General features: G+C 42.3%; 1 protein-coding gene and 1 long non-coding RNA gene across 2 annotated transcripts in view; both read right to left on the bottom strand.

The window, feature by feature from the left end:
• Window positions 1-24,724, bottom strand: part of LOC306967303 — a 157,978-nt gene extending 133,254 nt beyond the window's left edge. Inside the window, exon 1 of the long non-coding RNA XR_013793175.1 lies at window positions 24,608-24,724. This is a non-coding gene — a long non-coding RNA (uncharacterized lncRNA). The remainder of the gene's footprint in view (window positions 1-24,607) is intronic.
• arl4aa (ADP-ribosylation factor-like 4aa) lies at window positions 134-6,163 on the bottom strand. The gene is made up of 2 exons (XM_079562278.1): window positions 5,930-6,163; window positions 134-1,061 (listed from the first exon to the last, which is right to left on the bottom strand). The coding sequence occupies exon 2, from the start codon at window positions 947-949 to the stop codon at window positions 347-349; it is 603 nt and encodes a 200-aa protein (XP_079418404.1). The 5' UTR covers window positions 950-1,061; window positions 5,930-6,163; the 3' UTR covers window positions 134-346.
• Window positions 24,725-25,045: the final 321 nt, after the last annotated feature.

Genomic DNA, 25,045 nt, shown 5'->3' with positions numbered 1-25,045 from the left:
TTAACTGCACTGAATTAAAGGACACTCGTGATCTCCTGCTGGCTTTTTAATAAAAATACTTTTTACCAAATAAGCAGCTGAAGTCCATCAATATTTTAGTTTCTGTCTTAAAGTCTTAAAGATTACCCTCACTTCCAAGCCTGATCTACGTCTGTTGTGGCAAGATCCAAAAGTAAAGTTGACAAACCTTGAACCTAAGGTCACGTTTCACGCCTCCACATGTGCACGTTATCCGTACATGTCTACAGAATTCATTAACATCTGAAACCCATGAATATACCACAGTCCACTTCTCAATACCGCCAATTCCTTCACATAAAACAGTTTTTATTTTGTCCCTCTCTTTCTATCTCTTCTTCTTCTGCTGCCGTAACGCCCTCCTCCTCTTCTGGATCATGTCGTGCAGTCTCTCTATCCCCTCGCGGAGCCCGTCCCCGATGATGGCGCACGTGGGCTGGAGGTGCCAGGGGGTGGCGGGCCCGAGCTCCTTCAGCGCCAGGAGCTTCTCGATCTCCTCCGCCCCCATGGCGTGCCTCAAGTCCTGCTTGTTGGCCACCACCAGCAGCGGCACGCCCTGGTTCTCCGACGTCTTGGCGATCTTATGCAGCTCCGTCTTGGCCTCTTCCATGCGCTCGGCGTCCACCGAGTCCACCACGAAGATGATGCCGTCCGTGCAGCGCGTGTACGACTTCCAGAGCGGCCGCAGCTTCTCCTGGCCGCCCACGTCCCACAGGTGGTACGTGACGGTCCGGTGCCCGCTCAGGGACACCCTCACCTTCTCCGCGTTGAAGCCCTTGGTGGGCACCGTGTTGACGAACTCGTTGAACTGCAGCCTGTAGAGCACCGTGGTCTTGCCGGCCGAGTCCAGGCCGAGGATGGCGATGTGGAACGACTGGAAGAACGGCACGTTGGAGAGGAAGTTGGGTTGTTCCGATAATCCGTTCCCCATCCTGCCCGCATGAGGGAGGAGCGCACGACTCCAGACGACGTCCAAATCCCCGAGGGTTAATCCACAAAGATGATTGTATATTCCCCCGAAAAAAAGAGAGCGCGGCGATTACCTGAAAGCAGAAAACAGACTTAGTCACACGGGGTTTGGCTCAGAGGTGGAGTTCAAGTACGTCTTATTTAATAACCAGAACCTGAGCCAGCTAAATAGTACAAAGATGACGTGCAAACACTGTCCTCAAACAAGAGATTGTGTTATGATCAGTTGTTCTTCAGCGTGTATCAACTTGTTCAGCAAAGTTGTGATGTAACATTATAAACAGACTTCTTTGACATGGATTAATAGCATGTCTAAGTGTAATAGCTTAACGAACTTCAAAACTTGTCCAAGTAGGTAATGTATAACGATACCAGTATGGTATTGGGAAAAAGTTTTGATGCTGTTGGTCCAGGTACAGAGTAAAAGAAAGTGACTTGGTTGTTCTGCTCAAATAAATGATTGTTTTCTTATTTTTGGTCCATTTTTTTCTTTTCTCAATTTTTTGCTAGTTTTTTTATTACCATTTTTCCCATTTCCCCCCCCCCAATTTACTCCCCATTCTTTCCCTATTCTTGACTCATTTTCTCCTCATTTTTGTGCCACAATTTCTCCTAATTTCCCCCAAAATTATTCTCCATTTGCAGATCTTCTACTCATTACTGTTCTGTACAGTAATGAGTAGAAGATCTGCAAATGTACAATATTGGATTCATCTTCTACAATGTCAAGAAATGTGTGAAAAATGGACCTAAGACCTACAAAACTAAATTGATCTTTTTCCTCACATCAGATTGTTTGTTGGGCAGTCATCTCAATTTTTTCACATTTTCGTGACTTTTTTGTCACTTTTTTGTCAAATTATTCGCATTTATTTGTCAAATTCTTATCACTTTTTCGTCCATTTTTTCCTCAATATTTTGTCAATTTTTTCTCACTTTTTTCACATTTTCGTCTCAGTTTTGTTGCTATTTTCACACCTTTTTTCCAGAAGCTTTTGGATTGGGGTATAGCTGGAGAAAATGTGCTTGGTTCAGGTGGGAGTTAAGACTTACAATATTATGTTGAGCGTTAGTGTACAGGGGTTAAGTCCGCATCAGCGACTGACATTTCACGTGTTAGCATTGTGACGCGAGCCCTGGCCTGACTTCTGCTAACGCTGCTCAGGCCAGTCAGCAGTTCTGAGTCAGTGAGGGGAGGATTTCACACTCATAAAAATACTTGTATTGCAACGAAAAGTGTGAACGCTCATGATTTATTAGCAAAGTGTAAAAACTGCAAACTGAATCTGTGGGATCTTTATGTTTGAAACCTGCTGTGCTTTAGACCTTTACCAGCGTGTGTGTACTTGCTTGTTATTCTTGCATCAATGCTGCTGAACGGGATTAGAATGTGCACGTGGTGAATCTGAAATCCAACAAAAATACTTATCGCACAACTTCGTCAGGTTTTCAACTCCTTTCGGCCAACATTAACCCCAGTGCGTTCATTCCCATCTTACCCAATGACCGAATGCTAAAACCGAAACACAAACTTATCTAGCGACATATCAGAATTTTTTTTACAACTTCAGGAGGAAGTAGCTCATGGTAGTTCCTTGGGAGTGTTACTTTTGTGTTCGTCTTGCCTTGTCAGCCTTTGTTGGGGGAAGTAGCTACTCTGAGCTCATTATTTTCCATACAGTGTTCACTATGACAAACCAAAGCCTTGTATTTATTATTCAGGTTTACAGATGAGGAGTTCAGAGCGAGACAGAGAGACGTGAACAGAGCGGACCGCCAAAGCTAGCACTGTGCTAATATTAGCCTAAAACTAGTACGCAATTACCATAGCTTTAAGACACCATAAGATACTATAACTAATATTTTTTCTCCATAGGCAGGGTTTCCAATTAAAGCAACAGTCCACCATTTTTCCATACTGAGATATGTTCTTATCTGAGCTTAGACGAGTGGATACGTACCTGTCTGGTCTTTGTGCGTGCGCTCAGTCAAACACAAAGACCAAAGATGTTGTTAGCATTTGGCCTCTCCCAGTGTATTCCTATAGCTCCAAACGGGGGTGAAGTTGGAAGCGACCGAGCTCTTCCACAGACAGGTAGGTATGGAAAAATGGTGGCCTATTCCTTTAAAGTCATTCAATGATTTGCGGCAAAATGAAGACCTTGAAAGTGTCATTAACCTCTTAACCCCCACCTGAACCGAACACGTTTTCTCCAGTCTGGCTTCATCCAAATCCAAAAGCTTCTTGAAAAAAAAAGTTAAATCGGCAATAAAAACGAGATAAAAACACGATAAAAAAACATCACCAAGAGAAAAAATAAAGTGACTAAAAAGTGACAAAAAAGCAAGAAAAAAGAAAAAAGAAAAAAAAAATGCCAAAAAACTTCAACTTCAATTTAATAAAAAAGTGACCGAAAAGTGACAAAAAACTGTCAAAAAAGTGACCCCTCAATAAACCCAAGAAAAAAACGTAAAAATAAAAAATTTCAAAAAATTTCTAAAATTCAAGAAAAAAGCAAGAAAAAAAAAAAGGGACAAAAATATGTTCAAAAAGTGACGCAGCAACAACGAGATCAGTTTGGTAGGTCTTCGCTTTCCAATGAGGCATTACACTATAGACTGTAAACGCCAGTCAAGAAGATTTTAGATTTGGGTAAAGCCACACTGGGGAGAATGTGCTTGGTTAAGGGGTTAAAAAGTATAAAATTGGATTCAAATTGACATTAAATATGATTTTCTTGGAAATTATTGACATTGTTCGACTGTTGAAAGTACTTAAATTGCAGTTCAAAGCACATTCGGCATCAGTTTTTGCCTTGAAACGTTGCCCGTTGTGTCCAATTTTAATGTTTATATTAAAATGAGGAGATTGACAACTTTAAGGGAACAAAACTATCAAAAACAACAAGTTACCTGCTAGTTGTCGATCTATAAAAAGGCTTTATAATAACTTTTGCGATAACTGCAGACAGTTCTCTCGGATCACTTTTCCTCCTCATCTCACTGGTTTACAACTCTGCCACCCACATCTGAAACTCCACAGCCAGGTTTCCTTCTACACTCCCCGTCTCCCGGCATGTTGTTGTTGTTGTTCAGGTAGCAAAGGGTAACGGAAGCGATCGGGTAACAAGCTACAGAACCCGACCACGAGCTCCGACGGGCCCCTATAAAAGTGACAGGGGCCCCCGCGGTGCCAGGTAATAATTCTCCGCGGGATTATCCGGCTTGCATTTCAACTAGCGCGCTATTAAAGGGACGTTTTAAGATGAAGTTACAAGAAAATACATGCTTTTCTTTTACAGCAGGGGATTAGGAATAAGGATATAATGCCTGCAGAAAAAGTTAGACAAGGCTCTGAAGATATTCTCGGTGGTTTAGGTGACCCGCACGACAAGTACTTTGGTGTAAATGTACATACGAACAGAAACGACAACAGCTGGTCAAATTTCATGGTTCTTAAAGCCACAAATGCAAAAAAAGAGACAATTTTCAGAACCATATTGGACACAACAGGGAATTCTTCAGCAAAAGTCCAGCAATGGCATTATTTTCAAGAAGTTTCAATTTTATGGCAGTTTGAATCCAATTCAATGCTTTGCCAAGACATTTAAGGCCTTGATTTTGGAGTATGATAAGGTTTTAACATCTCACCGTCTTCATAAAACGCATCTGATCCAAAATCTTTATCCTTTACAGCCAATTCAAAAAATGAGGCCAACTCTTGGGATATGTATAGATCTAAGACCATAGGTTTGTCTGTGAAATGTTTAAAGGAACTGACATATGTTCTTACCTGAGCTTAGACGAGTTGATGCGTAGACAGGTACACATCAACTCATCTAAGCTCAGGCAAGAACGTATCTCAGTATGGAAGAACTGTGTGCCCTCAGTCACACAAAAAGACCAAAGATGTTTTGTTAGCGTTTGGCCTCTCCCAGTGTATTCCTATAGCTCTAAACGAGAGTGAAGTTAGAAGCGACCACGCTCTTCCACATGCACAAAGACCAGACAGGTACACATCAACTCGTCTAAGCTCAGGTAAGAACATATCTCGGTGTGGAATAACGGTGGCCTGTTCCTTTAAGTCCAAATTTCCTTCTGATAATAAGAAGAACAAAAAACAAACAGTGTGGCTGAAAGTCTTTGAGGAATCCCTGCAGTTGGGGGGCAGTAAACAAAGGTTCCATCAAAATAAAAACCTATCACACTTTGAAGGATATGACAGATCAAGGGGGTTCCCAAACATGTCAGCCACAGGCAAAATAGTCTACGCCATCGGTTGTGTAGTGTGCGAGCCTGTCAATAAAAGAATACCTGTCACCTTAAGTTACTGACAGTAAAGTTCATGTATCTAATGTACTTTATATTTTAGATCAAAGTCTTCTTGGGCCACACCTCGGCGCCTCGCGACAAGGAAACCCACTTTGGAAACCCCTTTATAGAGCAGACTACTCCTTCTCCATCTCGCTTGCTTGTAAATGAGTTTGAGTGGACACGTGATTATACTCATACAAAAAGGATTTTAGCATTTTAGCTAATGCAAACAATTAGAAAAAACACAGGCTAATCAATCATTTTAACTGGCGTTGGTTTCGTGTAATTAGACGCTGTCATTTAAACGTGACGTGAATTCTCTTTGCTTCTACTGACACATTACTAAACATGCATTTCTTTAGCATCATTATGACCACTCCGTTGTTAATATGCGTAAATGTGCACGCTTTTGGAAAAACAAAGGCTCCCCCGTCAGAAAAAGGAAAACCCTAAGCCTTATAAAAGCCTATACTAGTGTGCAAGGAAGGTCATAGACAGATAGTCCAAAAAACAACAACAACAACAACGCCGCCGGTTTACCGCCACAAACCGAGCACGAGCCCTTTGCAGGTAAATAGCTCCACAGCAGCGGCGGCTAAAGCTACAGCAGCAGCAGCAGGTCACCCACCGGTTTGAGCCTCCCCTCGCTGCCCGCACGGCTCCAAAATCCACTCGGACACGACCTCAATCCGCGAGAACCCGCTCTGAGAGGGATCTGCCCTCCATATCCAACACGTAACTCCAATTTAGTTTGATCCGAAGCGAGCTCCGAGTCCCCAGCCGAGCGCCCGCTGCCTCCCGCGTGCCTGGTCCGTCCGCGTGAGTGCGAGTGCGGGCTGGCTCAGGCTGCTCCTGTCTGTGTCTGGGAGCCGAGCCAGCGCCCGCCCACTCGCCAACGACGCGGCGACGCTATTGGTCAACGCGGAGCGCGTACTGGCAGGTGATAGGTCGAGGAGGCTGTCGCTCAGTAAGGCGACAATGAATAAAGATCACCTGTTGCTCGCGCTTGTCTGTCGTAGCTCGTTTTTAACCTCTTACCCCCCACCTGAACCGAGCACATTTTATACAGTTCGCCTTTACTCAAATCTAAAAGCTTCTCCACTACAGCAACAGTGTCATGCCTCTTTTCAAAACTTAGACCTACAAAAGTGATTGTAACTTTGTATTTTTGTCACATTTTTGAAGTGTTTTTTGTCATGTTTTTGTTACTTTTTCATCGCTTTTTTGTTGTGTTTTTGTCCCGTTTTTGTCATATTTTTGTTACGTTTTGCCACATTTTTGTTGCTTTTCTGGCATGTTTTTGTGGCTTTTTTGTTGCATTTTCATCCCCGTTGTCCCTATTTTTTGAAGCTGATTTGGGTAAAGTATATGTTTTTGTTGTCCTTTTTAACCCACAATGGAGCCGAGCCCATTTTTCTAGAGCAGCAAAGAAAGCGATGGAAAAAGTGGTGAAAACGTGATGAAAACACAACAATAAAGCAACAAAAGCAACAAAAGCGACAAAAAAAAAAAAGAGTTTATGTCAGTTTTGTACGTCTTAGCTTTCAAATGAGGTGTTACACTGGCCTATAGCTCTCCAGTCAAGAAACCTTTAGATTTGGGCCAAACAGGAGAAAATGCACTCGGTGGGTAAAGAAGTTTAGAGCCAGTGACACATTTTGGGAATGACAGTAATAATATAATCTATAAGATTCTATGTTAAATAAAACCCTTTTAGGCTAATGAGATGAATGAGGCAATGGCCACCAAGTGACTGCCTCAATTTGCCTGATTAAAATATAAAAAATGTGTGATCAGACGACCTGAACATCCTGAATGACCAGGTTATTCCATCGATGGATTTCTTCTTCCCTGATGGCATGGGCATATTCCAAGATGACAAGCCAGGATTCACGGATCTCACGTTGTAAAAGAGTGGTTCAGGGAGCATGAGATGGATTGTCCACCACAAAGTCCAGATCTTAACCCCGTTGAGGATCTTTGCGGTGTGCTGGACAAGACTTTGCACAGTGGTCACACTCTCCCATCATCAATAAAAGATGCTGGTGGAAAATGACTGTGACACTGGATCATTCACACAGTGAATGTGCTGGAAGCAAAGGCGTCCACTGCGTTTCAACTATATTATGTTTTACTTTATTGTGTAGTTTTACAATCCAATCAAATCCAAGACATATTATTCCTTTCAGCGCCGGGGCATACACGCTTTAGCTGGATCCTGAGCTGGTATATTTGTGTGTTGTCTATCTGGCAAACCTTGGGAAGAAAGAACCTGTAGCCAACTCGCTGATTAGGACATTTGTCTGATCCTTTCAGATAAAAGCCAAAATGAACTAACAGAAACGTAAATAATTGTTCAGCACAAGGCAGTGTGTGGATACATACTATATTGCAATACTAAATATTCCAATGCACAAAGTGTTACATTTATGATTTGCCATTACAACAAATTGTGATCATTAATTAAAAAGGGAAAGCTCAAGTTGAGTTTCCAAAATGTATAAATGAAATGTAAAATCAGTCAAATGGCAGAAGCGTTTGAGAAGTCTGCTCTTTTGTTAAAGCCACACCGCGTAGAATTTCATCCAATAAATACAATTGAAATACAACCATTTATTTTATGACAGATGTTTTTATCATTGAAAAATACCTCATAAATAAATATAAGCTTTTGTTGTTAGTGGCTCACCCATCTTAAGATGTGACTGTAACTTTACCGGGAGTGGGTACGTCTCCAGCTCGTCTCCATGGAGATGCTAACAAAAGTCAGCTAAATTTGAGATTTGAATAGTTTAGGTCAGGCCTACTCAATAGGCGGCCCGCGGGCCAGCTCCGGCCCGCCAACCAATTAAATCTGGCCCACGCCTCATTTTCCATAAGTATCTATTTTTTGGCACTATCCGGGCCGCGTTTGCGTCGCTCCGCGGCGCGTTCGCGCCGGAATCGCGCTACTTTGCGTAGCAGTGCCAGCAGCCTAGCTAGCGTCTCTCCTACAGCGCGGCTCGAATGAAAACATGGCTCTTTAAAACGGTGTAAACTGAGTGAACAGGAGCTGATCGTTGGACGGACTGACAGGTTTTCTAAACCGAAGCACAAGGACAGTGTGCAGCGTGTTTTTGGACTTTTGTTCGGATTATCCCACGCAGAAGCAGCGCTCTTCGCGCACCGCGGCAGATGACCACATGTTTCCCCGTCATCTTCATTGTTACAAAGGGCTTGACCAGCGATTGTCAGGTAAGAAACACCAGTTCAGTTGTGGATGTTTGAAGGATGATGTTTGCGGATGATGAAGCTGATGGTGCGTGAGTTTTGGATAAGTGTTCTGCACCTGCAGCGCGTGTTTAACCGGTCAGCGCTAAAGCTGCTCTCTGGGCTCTAACTTAACTAAACATCTGAGTCATGAATCTGACAGGTGCATTTTCTTCCTTTCTCCCCCGACTTCATTCGTCTTTGTGTGAAAAGTACAAGCGCAGAGATGCTGTTTGTGAAGTTAACAGGCCAAAGAGAGGCTGAATATGTGGATGAGCTTCTTTTACTTTTATCATAAAGCTGGAGGTCTGGACTGAACAGCGGCTCAGGGGTTTGGTCAGCGCTTGTCCCTTCAGGAGCAGTGGCTGAGCAGGAGTTAGTCATGTTGTTTGAGATGAGCTGGTCTCACATGTAACTCTCTTAGTCTGTATCAGGCCTTTGGTCTGGTTTATGTGATTTATTCCTGCCTTAGCCCTGATATATCATGCCTTGCCCTGGTTTAATCCTGGTTTAGTTCTGAGTAGTCCTAGTTTATTATTAGGCTCTTTATTATTCTGTATGAATATGTTATTGCAATGTTTCTAAAGCCTAAAATGCTGGAATATAAAACAACTATTGAGTTTAGGTTCAATTCTATTCTATTCAAGCATTGATGATAATGAAATTATCATTTATTTATCCCAAAAATATGAATACGTGTGGTGGCAGTGGTCGGCTCACCGACTGACCGGCCCAGTAGCCAATGACCTCCGACAAATCTGGCCCAGTGACAAAAGTAATTGAAGAGCCCTGGTTTAGGTCCACATTCAAACCATTGCAGTAAAAGCATATTCTGTGTTGAGCTGGTCATTAGGCGCATGTTTTGTATTGATGGCAATAGTATCGTCCAAAATGTTACGCAGTGTGCCTTTAAAACCAATCAGAGCCAAATCTGGTTAAACAAAACTATCTTTAAAGGACATATGATAGATCTTAATGCTTTTGTAATTATGACTTAGTTTGATGGATAGCATCTGTTGTAAATAATAACCATAGTTTTTTTTCAGTGAAGCCATAAATTAATGAGAAAAGTTGGAAAGAAAACCTATTTTAATCTCAACTTCTAAGTTAACGACATAGAAAGAGGACAGTAGCATTCTCCTGATTTGTCATTGATATACTATACAACATGGTTGGCACGGTAACAGTTTAAACATCTTTTATATCACTTCCTGTCAGTGTTGAATAAGGAAGTGAAACAATAAACATTGCAAAAAAATTTAAACTAATGAAAACTGGGTATTTTTTAGTTTCTTTAAAAAAAAAAAAACTTAAATATAACTGTGTTTACTATGTTTTAGCCAAAAAAAAGGATGTTTAATGTGTCATAAACATGTGTATATCTTTAAATTTATATACCCGAGTTGAATATCAAAAGTATTGCGATACATAGTTTGCGATACACGGTTTGCGATACAATGCTCATATCACAACAAAAATGTAAACAATATTATGTGAAGTTAGACGTCCTATTATAAGGAGATAACACTGTAGATGTATTATTTGTATGATCTATAGCAGGGGTAGGCAAGTTTTCTTAACGGAGGGCCAGTTTTTTTCATTGTAAAAAGACCGAGGGCCAAAGCCACCAATTTTAGGCCAAAGTAAAGCACTACACTGGAAAAATGACCATCTTGAATGAGATAAATGACTTAAAATTGCTTGAATAAAGGTTCTTTATGTTGAATTTGAGTCTGTTTGGACTAATCTAAGATAAAGATACAAATGCTGATGCCAATGGAACAAGCGTAAAACCCACTTTGAAATCAGACAAATTAACTTTTACTTTTAAAAACATTTGTTTTTCACTTGAAATGATACAATATAATCTGAATTAAGAGAATAATGACTTGTTCCATTGGTGATAAGATGTTTTATCTGATCTAAGACCAGACAAAATCTACTCAAACTGTAGATTGAATCTCTTAATTCAAGTAGGTTTCTGTCATTTCTTCCTTAAAATTATTATTATTTTTCCAGTGCACTTTCTACAAATGCCAGAGTTGTTCATAATATGACCGAGTTGGGTGTATTAACAGTATTTCTCCCATTTAACCCTAAAAATGTTCAAGTACTCTCTGATTTGTGTCATAATGTTTCTCAAAATCATCTTGAGAGCCAGAGGTTCTGTGCTGGAGGGCCGGATTTGGCCCCCGGGCCTGACGTTGCCCACCCCTGATCTATAGGCTACATTATATTGAACTCCAATCTTCAATGAATGGAAGCCACTGTTCTCCATAAACAACAGCCAGTGTATTCAAACAGACAATAATCCCACGTAAAGCTTCAGGAAACTGCTCTAAATCAGTTAGGTTTTGGGTGAACAGCTAAACCAGAGGCGTCGTTCACCCAGACATAAACATGCTGTGTGAAGGCACAGAGTAAACTGTCAGGTCAATAGTGGAGAGTTGCATCAGACTCACCGTAGCTGAAGCCGGATTAGTCGTGTCCTCCCTTTCTCTCTCAGTCCAAACCAAACTGAAGTGTGTGTATAGACAAGAACTGTGTCCACCCTCTGCCCGGACAGGCCCCGCCCCTTTGTTTTTCTTCAAATCCATTGGCCGCCACATGGGAAGCGGCCTCCCTCCCCCCCGCAAGCCCCTCCCACGCCCTCGGACCGAACGCACCACGCTCTCCCTCCATGACAGATAACAGCTCCTAACTGCCTCTTATGCAATCTACACACTGGGCTGTTCCCAGAAGGAGCCCACTCTCCGGGAGGAAATTGCAAAAGATAAAAGTGTGTGATTCAAAGGTTAGTCAGAAATTTGTGGGTTTTAAAAGTGTGTGGGTCGAGATACGGTTGAGTTGGAATAGGTGTGGGCCTGCTGCCATGACACAACATTGTGTGATGTGTAAGACGCACCAGGATTTTTCTTGTTTTGTTGTTATTTTTGGCCGTCTTATCCACGACAATAGGACGAGTCGGTGTTTGCAAAGAAGTTAAATCAAATGTAACACATAAAACGTAGATAAATAATACAGTATAAAAACTATAAAGGCAAGCTTAAAGTAGATTAAAAATAAAATATGAAACAACACCTACAATTTGACACAGAACAACCCTGGTTTTGCCAGGGTCTGTCAGCTTTTACACTGCGTTCCAAATGATTATGCAAATGACATTTTTCTAAGATTTTCTAAATTGTCAACTCAAATGAGAGTCAGCATAATTTTCAAGTCTTTAACTGGTAGAGGATCATTTAAATGTGGTGGAAAAAATCTCCCAGTGAAAACAGTATTTTTTTCAAAAATAAATATAGTAAAAACCTCAAAATCTACTGTTCCAAATTATTACGCAACTCATCGTTTCAATACATTTTAAAGCTTGTAATTAACTGAAAATGGTCATTTGTTGTATTTGTAGCATTAGGAGGTCATATTTACTGAAATCAAAAACTATTTCAATCAAAAACCTCTAAACAGGTTAAGCTACATTTTACCATAGGAGCCCTTCTGTTATAGCAGCTTCAAAATTCTTAAATCCATTAAACTTGTGAGTTTTTGGACAGTTTCTGCTTGGATTTCTTTGCAGGATGTTAGAATAACCTCCCAGAGCTGCTGTTTGGATGAAAACTGCATCCCACACTCATAGAAGTTTTTTTTTTTGTTGAGGCTCCAAATGTTCTCAATAGGGTTGAAGTCAGGGGAGGAGGGGGTCCACATCATGAGTTTCTCTCCTTTTATGCCCATAGCAGCCACTGATGCAGAGGTTTTCTTTACAGCAGGACATGGTGCGTTGTCATGCATGAAGAGGATTTTGTTCGGGAAAGCACGGCTCTTCTTTTTGTAGCATAGAAGACAGTGGTCAGTCAGAAACTCCACATATTTTTCAAAGTTCATTTTCACACCTTCAGGGAGCCTAAAAGGGCCTAAAGGGGCCGACCAGCTCTCTCACCATGATTCTGGCCCAAAACATGACTCCGCCCCCTCCTTACTGACATCACAGCCTTGTTGGGACATTGTGGCCATTCACCAACCATAGACTCCTCCATCCATCTGACCATCCAGGGCTACATGGCCTCATCAGTGAACAAGACTGTGTGAAAATGAGTCTCATGTATTTCTGAGCCACTGCAGCCGTTTCTGTTCTTCAGCTTCAATGAACAGTTTAGGGGAGGCCGGATAGAAGGTTTATGCACAACTGCAGCCTCTGGAGGGTCCTACACCTTGATGTTCAGAGACTCCAGAGGCACCAGCAGCTTCAAATACCTGTCTGCTGCATTGTAGCATCTGTTCTCTTAATCTGATGTGTTTGTCTGGCAGAAACCGTCCATATTGTGCCTTTATCTGCACAAACCTGAGTGTGTCTGAATCATCCACAAATCTCTTATCAGTACGATGATTATTCTTAATTTTTCATGAAATATCGAAGGTTTTCATACCTAGACCAAGGCATTCAACTATTTCACGCTTTTCATCAGCAGAAAGACACTTTTTCTTTCCCATATTGCTTGAAAATGATGATCTGCTTAATAAAGTGGAACACCCTTTTTCAGTAGTTTTTCCCTTAACTGGGCTTAACCTGAAAACTAATCATCCCAGGTCTCTGAGATTAATGTCAGTGATTCATAGAGCCCTGAGACACGACACCATCCATGAGTTTCATTATTATTGTTTTTTTTTTTACCTTTTTGACACAAAATAACCGCTCACATGACGGCTGTTTGTTTGGTTCGATGGACAAGTTTAAGTGCACGCTAAGGCCTACATGTTTCACTGTTATGATTACCATGCATGTGTACATCACGATGATTATGTTAGCCTACCCATCACATGGCTCATTGTGAGTGAAATAAACACATTAGCGACTACAGAACGGCCGTAGTAGACACAATTATTCATGAAATGTGCGTGCGAGTCGTGCGTAAACATTGTCGAACGCCACACAACATGGCGGCCGCTGCTGTGGATCGAGAAAGATGGAAGATGGAAAACCATCTAGTCCCAGTCCAGGGGGGGTCAGCTGTGATCTGACCTGCACGCCTCGGGTCTTGGAGGTGTACAGGTCCTCGAGAGATGGGAGCTTACAGCCAATCATCTTCTCAGCAGCACGCAGTGTTGGCAGCAGATCTGCACAACGCGCTGCAGACGATGCCTGTCCTGGTCTGTGGCGCCGGGGTACCACACTGGGGCGGAGGAGGTGAGGAGGGACCACATGGTGATGGAGGAGGTGAGGATGGAGCACACAGTGATGGAGGACAGACAACAACTCTACTGCCCCGTACGTAATCTACAAACTCTGCTGTTCCCAGAAGGAGCCCAGTCTCTTGGAAGAAACTGCAAACGATGAAAGTGTGTGATTCAAAGGTTAGTCAGAATTTGGGGGTTTGAAAAATGTGTGGGTCGGGATATGATTAACTTGGAAAAGGTGTGGGCCTGCTACTATGAAACAACATTGTAGGATGTGTAAGATGCATCATGATTTGTCTTGTTTTGTTGTCATTTTTGGCCTGAAGGCTGCGTCTTATCCACGAGAATAGGGCGAGTCGGTGTTTGCAAACAAGTTACGCTGTAAATTCCTCTTCCTGTCTCTGTCAAGTGCAGACGTGTCTTCTAACTGCACTCACAGCTCTGCAAGTGTTTTTGTCTGACTTGTTTTCTCTCTTGGAACCCCTTGCTGTCCTCCTGAACCACTAAACCATGGAACTGATGAACAGGTCTCTCTGCACAATCGATGAGGTTTATTCACAAAGTGGGGCTATGGAGGAGGTGGTCTGCCCTTATGGGGCTTTCGCAGCTGGGTTTGGGGTGGATGCGTGTTAGTGGAGGGTCATATTCTTAGCAGTCCTGTTGGTCGAAGACGTCAAAGAGATTTACTTATTTGAACTCTTGATAACAGGGTACCTGCTTATTGGATTAAGTGCTGCCCGGGTTCATCGGAAACAGCAGCGTGCAAAGAAACCCCGCTGCTGTCGGTTGAAATTAAGAGGAAACTTTTGAGCAGGGATGGAATTCAGAATCAGAATCCCTTTATTGTCATTGTACAAATGCACAACGACATCAAAAAAGAAGCTCCACAGTGATCTCAAGTCTACACTTGCAATCAAGAAAAAAATAAAATGGTAATCATGAATAAATGAATTACACATATTTTGGGTCTGTTCATGTTCTGTTTCCCCTTTGGTTTTGTTTAGTGTTCTAGTTCTTTTCCTTAGTGTTTTATTTGGACTTGTCTGTCCTGGTGGTTTTGCTTTGCTTCCCCTGTGTTGGTTATCTGCCCCGCCCGAATGTGTTTCACCTGTTCCTTGTGTAAGTATGTGTCTGTGTTTTCCCTCGTCTTTGTTGGATCATTGTTTCTGCGTTTGTTTTGTATCTCGCTCCTGCTCTGAGATTTAGTTTTTCGTCTTGACATTTGTCATCCATTTCATTTCCCTCCATGTGGCTGTTCTGCATTTGGGTCCGTTTCCACCTCCATCGGTGACAGAAAGTAACGCACAGTGATGATGAACTGTTTTACCTGTCATGGCCGCTCGCTGTGGAGACAAAGGAAGGTGGACAATATTTAGGCAGAAAAAGGAATTAACTGTGAATGGAAGTACCTGCTCTGGAGAGCTGAAGTAATGCTCAGACCAAGTAAAAGCTAATTAATGATACATTTATGAGCGGCCGGAATAATTATCCTTTTCCTGGGAGGAGGTTAAAGCAGAAGGACCGCTGTCAACTTTCCCCATTCAAGGCCAAGTCAGTGAGCAAAACCTTGACACGGACTGAGGCTGCGCCACTATATTATAAACACATTCATTTCAAGAACCTGATGAATCAGTCACCATCAAAACACCTGCTTCGAAGTCATGACCAAGAGCAGTGACTCAAATCAGGGATTGAAGCAAAGTCCTTGTAGCTCTACTCAGTAGACAGATATAGCCATTTGGCTTATTACCTTTAAAAACAATGATTCATGATGTTTATTTGCGGCTGCGTTTCAGTTTCATGCAGCTAAAATCTGGAACAGTCTTCACGAGGATGTGAGACAGGCCTCAACTCTGACAATGTTCAAATCCAGGCTGAAAACAGTTCTGTTTGCCCGTGCATATAACTGAAAGTATTTTATCTGCACTCTCGTCTTTTACTGTAATTGATTAATTTTATATTGATGTCCAGAGGAGAAGGAGCGACAAAAACAGAGGTTAGGTAACTTACTTTTGAACGAGCAAGAAAAATAGTGCTCAAGACAGAGCGAAATAGTGCTCAAGACAGAGCGAGTCAAAACAAGACTTAAAAATGGTGCTCAAGACAGAGCGAGTCACAACAAGAATTAAAAATAGAGCTCAAGACAGAGCGAGTCCAAACACGACTTAAAAATAGTGCTCAAGACAGAGCGAAATAGTGCTCAAGACAGAGCGAGTCAAAACAAGACTTAAAAATAGTGCTCAAGACAGAGCGAAATAGTGCTCAAGACAGAGCAAGTCAAAACAAGACTTAAAAATAGTGCTCAAGACAGAGCGAAATAGTGCTCAAGACAGAGCGAGTCAAAACAAGACTTAAAAATAGTGCTCAAGACAGAGCGAATCAAAACAAGACTTAAAAATGCATATAACTGAAAGTATTTTATCTACACTCTTGCCTCTTACTGTAATTGATTAATTCTATGTTGATGTTTTATTGATTGTATTTGTTTTCTTATATTTATGCAACTGTGAAGCACTTTGAATTGCCTTGTGTATGAATTGTGCTCTACAAATAAACTTGCCTTGCCTTGCCTTGCCTATTTCATGAGCACGAGATGCTGCTGTAACACTATTATCAGCCCTGTTGGGGACGGCCTGCAGCTGAAAGTAAAGTCATCTAAAAATATCAGGAGTAGTTCAAAATCCGCGCAGTAATATCTTCACTTTACTGTACGGATGCCAAACTACTCCTGGTATTATTACGCCTTACATTATAGTTCCCCCTTTTATCCGCTTAGAAAATCCACATTGTTTAATTGTGTGTATTATACTTTGTAGTGGAACACTTCACGTAACCATATTTAAATAGGGAAAACGTGGAAGAGCTTGGTAGCTTCTATCTTGACCTGTTTTGGAGCTATAGAGGAGAGAGGGAGAGGCTAAATGCTAACGCCGTCTGTGCTGTGTTTACGTGACTGAAGATCAGACAGGTCCTAAAGAACTCGTCAAAGCTCAGGTAAGAACATATCTCAGTATGTAAGAACGGTGGCCTGTTTATTCAAAGTAGAATGTTAAAAACATCTGTTTAGTAAGTATTACTGTGCCTTCACATTTTGCCCAAATCCCCCACTGTACGGCAACACAACAGGGATAAACTTTCTGCCTTGGGTGGAAGGGTGTGCAGTTTTACGCTCTTCAAATGAACACATAAACATATTGACTTTTTACTTTGGAGTCTTCAGAGAAATGTAAGGTAGGGCTGGGCGATACTCACAAAAATGAATAACCCCCCACACACACACACACATTTGTCATCTTTTTATTTCTAGTAGAAAGTATTATATTATATTGACATGTGGTGGAGTAACAGTAACATGTTGTCAGCACAAACACTACTGCAGGTAAACTGACCTGCTCGATCCGTTCAGTAAACTCCTCATTGCCCCATTTGTCTGTGTCTCGTCTCAAAGTAAAAGAACCCGACACAAAGCTAATTAGCTCCACTTCCTCTTTGTAAAAACCTCCTGCGCTTTGATGCCGACAGCAGTGGGTCCACGTAATGAAACATATAAATCCGCTTGTGCGTTTTCATTATTTTTCAGACATGTTTTGTGCTGTTTGAAGACGCGGCTCGAGCTCGTATCTCCCTCCGACCCCCCGCTGTGAGATCGCACATGAAAAGCCTCCACATCAAACCCGTAAAGCCACAGAACGCAGAGCATGAGCCCACGCCATTCTCCGCCGGCGCAGACAAAAGAACAACAGCCGCGTCGCTTTAATGATGGTGTCCAAGGGTGTCCCGGACACGGATCAGGACATTTAAGGACATGGGTTTGATTTGTTTACTAGCAAAACAATCTTCACAACCGGGTGTTTCATTGTCACACTGATTTCTCCACAGTGTAGCAGGAAATTGTAAACAATTCATTTTCTCAAAATGCCTTTTCTCACATTTTTGCGACCTTCACAAGTTCCAGTCTTGCACTTAAATTTAGCTTTTTCAATATTTAATTCCTGCCTGATTCATTGAGTTTTGAAACCCCCCAAAAGAGAGAAATTTTAATATTTAAACCCATGAAAAGTTTATTCAAAAACTAAACAAGATACAAAATTCCATCCATCCATTTTCTTCCGCTTTATCCGGGGCCGGGTCGCGGGGGCAGCAGTCTCAGCAGAGATGCCCAAACTTCCCGATCCACACACACCTCCTCCAGCTGTTCTGGGGGGACCCCAAGGCGACACCAGGCCAGCTCGGAGACATCGTCCCACCAGCGTGTCCTGGGCCTTCCACGAGGCCTTGTCCCACTAGGACATGCCTGGAACACCTCCCGCGGGAGGCAACCAGGAGGTATCCGGAACAGATGCCCGAGCCACCTCAGCTGCTCCTTTCGACGTGAAGGAGCAGCGACTCTACTCCGAGCTCCTCCCGGGTAACTGAGCTCCTCACCCGATCTCGGAGGGTGCGCCCAGCCACCCTGCGAAGGAAACTCATTTTGGCCGCTTGTATTCACGATCTCGTTCTTTCGGTCATTACCCAAATCTCATGACCATAGGTGAGGGCGGGAACGTAGATCGATCGGTAAATCGAGAGCTTTGCCCCGACTCAGCTCCCTCTTCACCACGACAGACCGATACAGCGACCGCATCACTGCTGACGCCGCACCGATCCGTCTGTCCATCTCACGCTCCATCCCTCCCTCACTGAGAACAAGACCCCGAGATGCTTGAACTCCTGGAGGGAGACCTGAAGAGGAGACGCCTCTTTTTTCCAGTGAACCAGAGCCGCTGAATCATAAAGTTAAACTGAGCTCTATTCATTAGTCAGATTTAATACAAATATTAAATAAATATAGGCAATATTTTTGCATAAACTGCCTTAATTCCAGTGGTGGTAAAAGTACTTGATTTCATTACTGAAGTAAAAGTACAGATGCTTTGCTGGTGGTCAAATGATGTCTTAAAGAGGGGGTATTCTGCTTTTTTCAGCCACATAGCACCAGTCTATATCACACTACAATGATGACGAAACCTTCTGTTGGTCTGTCAATGCAGTAAATTAGAATAACTGCCTTATATAAAATTGCTCTTTCAAAATGGCGGTAGCGAAAGACTTGAAATAGGCCCCTGTCTCTTTAAGAACCTCTGACCCTTTCCGACACGCCCCCTCCACACGCTGTCTGTGGCATCACAACAACACTGCGCTCGTCGTCTCAACAGTATTGAAACTACGATCGGTGCATTTTAATTTTTACTGTTGGAAAGGAGCTACTGTTTATCACTTTGTGAACAATGGCCACACAGGATATTATTTGGAGACGAACCTTCCACACCGGACGCTTGGAAGGGGCTCTTGCCTGAAAAATAACTGCTGTTTGGAGGCTTCTCTTTGCATCTGCCATGCCCTATGGATCTCTAACTATACCCCCATGGACGACACCAGGATCTGCAGGAGCCCATACGATTCAAAGACGGACATTATCTGTGCAGGTGGACAATGGTTTTTCGAGGTTACCCGTTAGCTTGTTATAATCGACTACAGCTCATTGTTGATGAAAAGTCTGTAATAAACCACAAATGTGTAAAGCCAGGCTCATTGTGTGATCATCGTAAAGGCTGCTTCGAGTAGTTGCTGCTTTATTGACGTTATTTATGCATAATATGCTGCCTGTTTTCAATGAATGTTGTGAAGGTTGTTAGCTTGTCGCGGCTAATAGTGCCTTAGCTCCGGGAGAAAACCACTCGGCTACGACTCACTGTAGATGAAATGTGAGCAATAAACTACGAAATCAACAAGCCAGGCTCCGTGTGTGATCATCATAAAGGCTGCTTCAAGCAGTTGTCTGTTTTAGTGACGTTTTCAATGCATAATATGCTGCTTGTATTCAGTGAATTTTCCCGTTAGCTTGTCGCGGCTAGCTTGTTAGCTCCGGGAGAAAGCCACTCGGCTATGACCCATTGTAGATGAAATGTGAGCAATAAACTTCCAAATCAACAAGCCTGGCTCCGTGTGTGATCGTTGTTAAACGGTTCTTTATGTGTGTGGTGGTTTTATTGACTTTATGTGTGCATATTTCTCGTTTTCACGTGATGACTCGAGGTTTAGCTTAGCATTAGCTTTCTCCGGAGGCTCTGTGCATCATCAAGGCCCAGCGAACCAGACACTGAAATAAGCGTTCTTGTCACCGGTTTGAATCCTGGGTGTTTCGGTAACAGAAACACTGATGTGTGTCTTTGTAAAAGTCTGCTGTGGCTCCGGTTCACAACACATGAAGCTAATCATCCATGATGACTCTGTTTACATCTTAGGGCTAGACACTGCGGGGAGGGGGTTCTGCTGAGGAGCAGTGGTTGGTTACTCGGCTGGTGACGAAAGGTCGGAGGCGTCTCCTGGAGGTCGAGGGCGTTTCCTGAAGGAATCAGGCGTTTTATCCCTTAAATGGCCGCCATCAGAGTTTCTACAGATTACTCGAAAATACGTGAATGTGCCAAGGCAACACTTCAGCCATGTTTTTAATGAGGGAATGACTTAATAACATGATGTAAAGCTTGCATAATACCCCCCCTTTAAGTTTAAGTCCTGAAGTATTTGCAGTCGGAATACACTGCGTTCCAAATTATTATGCAAATTGGATTTTTGTGTCAAAAAGGTAAAAAAAAAACAATAATAATGAAACTCATGGATGATGTCGTGTCTTGGGGCTCTTTGAATCACTGACATTAATCTCAGAGACCTGGGATGATTAGTTTTCGGGTTAAGCCCAGTTAAGGGAAAAACTACTGAAAAAGGGTGTTCCACTTTATTATGCAGATCATCATTTTCAAGCAATATGGGAAAGAAAAAGGGTCTTTCTGCTGATGAAAAGCGTGAAATAGTTGACTGCCTTGGTCTAGGTATGAAAACCTTCGATATTTCATGAAAGATTAAGTGTAATCATCATATAGATAAGAGATTTGTGGATGATTCAGACACACACAGGTTTGTGCAGATAAAGGCACAATGAGGACGGTTTCTGCCAGACAAACACATCAGATTAAGAGAACAGATGCTACAAAGCAGCATTCAGGTATTTGAAGCTGCTGGTGCCTCTGGAGTCTCCTGAACACCAAGGTGTAGGACCCTCCAGAGGCTGCAGTTGTGCATAAACCTTCTCTCCGGCCTCCCCTAAACTGTTCATTGAAGCTGAAACAGAAACGACTGCAGTGGCTCAGAAATACATGAGACTCATTTTCAAACAGTCTTGTTCACTGATGAGGCCGTGTAACCCTGGATGGTCAGATCAATGGAGTAGTGGATAGTTGGTGAATGACCACAATGTCCCAACAAGGGGTTAGACGTTAGTAAAGAGGTGGCGGAGTCATGTTTTGGGCCAGAGTAATGGGGAGAGAGCTGGTCGGTCCCATTAGGCCCTTGTATGTGGAGTTTCTGACTGACCACTGTCTTCTATGCTACAAAAAGAAGAGCCGTGCTTTCCCTAACAAAATCATCCTCATGCATGACAACGCACCATGTCCTGCTGTAAAGAAAACCTCTGCATCACTGGCTGCTATGGGCATAAAAGGAGAGAAACTCATGATGTGGACCCCCTCCTCCCCTGACTTCAACCCTATTGAGAACCTTTGGAGCCTCAACAAAAAACACATCTCTGAGGGTGGGAGGCAGTTTTTCATCCAAACAGCAGCTCTGGGAGGTTATTCTAACATCCTGCAAAGAAATCCAAGCAGAAACTGTCCAAAAACTCACAAGTTTAATGGATTTAAGAATTTTGAAGCTGCTATAACAGAAGGGCTCCTATGGTAAAATATAACTTGACCTGTTAATATTTTTTTGATTGAAATAGCTTTTGATTTCAGTAAATATGACCTCCTAATGCTACAAATACAACAAATGACCATTTTCAGTTAATTACAAGCTTTAAAATGTATTGAAACGATGAGTTGCATAATAATTTGGAACAGTAGATTTTGAGGTTTTTACTATATTTATTTTTGAAAAAAATACTGTTTTCACTGGGAGATTATTTCCACCACATTTAAATGATCCTCCACCAGTTAAAGACTTGAAAATTATACTGACTCTCATTTGAGTTGACAATTTAGAAAATCTTAGAAAAATGTCATTTGCATAATAATTTAGAACGCAGTGTAGTTGAACATTGAAAGTATCCATTTCTTATAAGTTGTATTATAAATACCTTTGTGGCGCTAAAAACACAATGACGCCTGAATTTAGCACATACTGTACGGCAACAGGACAGGGACAAACCCTCTTCCCTGTTGTGAGTCAACGGCATTTGACAGAACATCTTCACAGCGCCCAGTGTTGGAAAAGTTCATTTTCTACATGAACTAGTTCAAAGTTCAGTTCACAAATTTCAAAACGAACTAGTTCGTTCATAGTTCATAATTGTTTATAGTTAATAGTTCGTTCATAGTTCCAAAAATGAACTAGTTCATAGTTCTTTTTTTTTCTTTTTTGCTGTGAGCTGTTATTGAGGCATGAAAACGGGTCAGGGGTGAAAAAGGTGAGAAGTATATTTCCCTCTCAGGGAAATATGTTTATATTCTATATCTTAAAGCAACAATCTGAAGTATTTTGAGATGCATTTTTGCCAACCTTGGGAGAGCTTCAGCCACGAGTCAAACATATTATGGCCTCACTTAGTGTTAAAGCTCTTTCATGTCAGCCTGTCACTGTTTCAGAGTGGATTTTGGATATCTTTGCTAATCATATTTTACTATTATTATTTTAAGTTTAATTGGTAAATTCTTTGTGGAAAATGAAGCTACAAATATTCTATTGCATTTGTGTTAATTTGGTAAATTAATCATGTGAATAAGATTGTTTTAGGAGCTCATTTGTAGTTAAAAAACTCCACATTGTGTCTTTATGTAAATGAGCGGCACCGCGGAGCAGAGGAGTTTGGAGCCACAGACATTACACAAGGGAAACTCGCTTCGTAACCTCACACTGTGGCTGCTGGGGCACCGTGCGGACCTGCAGGTTACCGGTGTGCCAGGGCCTGTGCCAGGGCCTGTGCCAGGGCCTGTGCCAGGGCCTGTGCCAGGGCCTGTGCCAGGGCCTGTGCCAGGGCCTGTGCCAGGGCCTGTGCCAGGGCAACAGCAGAGTTCAGCCCCACAGAACTGGACACGGTCGGGCCGTTGGCACGGGGGCGGAGCTAGCACGAGCTACACCGTGGACCCGCCAGAGTTTAGAGGCTGGTAAACTCTGACTGCACGGCGAGGTTTTATATTCACTGATATAAGAAATCTGGCTCCATATTGAACAAACGTAAAAAGAACGGGAATGCCGTTCACAGACACCAGAGTGAACGCGCTCATGGTTTCGTTCATCAGGCAGTAACACTGTGCGTTCAGTTCACGTTCGCCCAAAATATGAACGCGTTCATGAACTTTCATTCAATGAACGCGTTCAGGTACATCTTCACAGCGCCACCTACTGTTCTGGAGTGTGCACTTTAAGACTTTTAAAATAAAACACATGGCTAGACTTACTTTTTTAAAGAAATGTAGTGGAATAAGTTCTTTAAAAAATACTATAAGTAAAGAACAGAATGACTTCAGTACAGTACTGTAGTGCATTTACTCTGTTTCTAACCACCTCTGTTTATTTCCAAGAAAGACGTGCAATATATACAGCAAGTGTAAAATGGCTATCTCTATATTTAAATATTTTCCCTATTCAAAATGTAATTTAGAGAAATATCGAATTGTAATTTTCCCGACAGGTTTTGTGACAGGTTTCTTTTGTGTGTGCATTGTCCTGTAGCGTGTAGAACTCATTCAGACACAGACTCCTGCAGTGCACGGCCTTTATATTTAGCCAAACATGACAGTAATGTGTATTTCAAACACGTGCGAGCTCTACATGCCGACAGCGGAGATGGGGAGTGGAATGAGCAGCTGTCCCCGGGCCAGAGGGACTCGCCCAGGCCTCCGAGGTTCACGCCCAGGGCAGAAACAGAAACACCACAATTCTTTTTCATTACTGGGACTGACACCTTTCACTTACAATGGAATAAGCCGAATGCCCATCTCGACTGCACATGTGTGGGTCAATCAGGCTCCTTATTTTGGCCCAAACAAACCACTCAGCCATTGAAATGTGTGGGCGAGTTCAGGTAGTGGAGCGAGAACACTGAAGTGAGAAGAGCCATAACCGTGAATTATAAGACTCACGGGTATTTGTTTAAAGACTGTCAGTCTCAAGTGACATTTCTGCAAATATGTATGTTGTCAATATCTTGAAACCAAGGGAACAGTCAGGACGGCGGCTCCGTAGGCAGGAGCGGACCATAGTGGACCATAGTGGACCATAGTGGACCATAGCGGACCATAGCGGACCATAGTGGACCATAGTGGACCATAGTGGACCATAGTGGACCATAGCGGACCATAGCGGACCATAGTGGACCATAGTGGACCATAGTGGACCATAGTGGACCATAGTGGACCATAGCGAACAGGACCTGGGATCAGCCCAATACACAGACACCGTCAAATTAGCGATGGATTAGCCATGTTGTACAGCATCAGATCACTCGTAGAATAATATACAAATAAAGTACATTTGGCAGAGCCTACATGTGTACGTGGATCTCTGTCACAATTAAAACAAAGATTTCGTTTACTGTCCACCTCGTTATTGTAAAGTGAAGATATGACTGCGCGGATTTCAAACGTCTCCTGGTATTATTACGCCTTACAATATAGTTCCCCCTTTTTATTTGCTTAGAAAATCCACATTGTTTAATTGTGTGTAATTATACTTTGTAGTGGAACACTTCACGTAACCATATTTAAATAGGGAAAACGTGGAAGAGCTTGGTAGCTTCTATCTTCACCTGGTTTGGAGCTATAGAGGAGAGAGGGAGAGGCTAAATGCTAACGCCGTCTGCGCTGTGTTTACGTGACTGAGGACACGCGTGAAGACCAGACAGGTACACATGAACTCGTCTAAGCTCAGGTAAGAACATATCTCAGTATGTAAAAATGGTGGCCTGTTCCTTTAAGAAACACTGCCCTACTCTCATGTTAGTGGCTTTTTGCGCCACATTTTTGCCGGCTGTAAAAAACTTTTTTTCACATAATTATGTTAATCCACTTAAATTCTGCACTAAACTGCCAAAGTTTGAAAAAATATCAAAATATTTTACTATTTTATAGGCAATTGAAAAAAATAAAAAACATTATCTATATAAAAAGTAAGTTCAGGCAGAATTTGGTTTTACATTTTAAAACACCCTTGGGTCAAAGATCAGAAACAACTTTGATTTGAACAGTTTTTTAGTTTAGATTCTCCACTGACTCCCATTATAAACTCACTT

Source organism: Gobius niger, assembly GCF_951799975.1.
Source record: "Gobius niger genome assembly, chromosome: 8".
Classification (NCBI taxonomy): domain Eukaryota; kingdom Metazoa; phylum Chordata; class Actinopteri; order Gobiiformes; family Gobiidae; genus Gobius; species Gobius niger.
Note: the sequence above shows the minus strand (reverse complement) of the source record. Positions and strands in the feature narration are given on the sequence as shown.

Coding starts and splice junctions, on each gene's coding strand:
- arl4aa (XM_079562278.1), bottom strand. CDS start 949: ATGGGGAACGGATTATCGGAACAACCCAACTTCCTCTCCAACGTGCCG.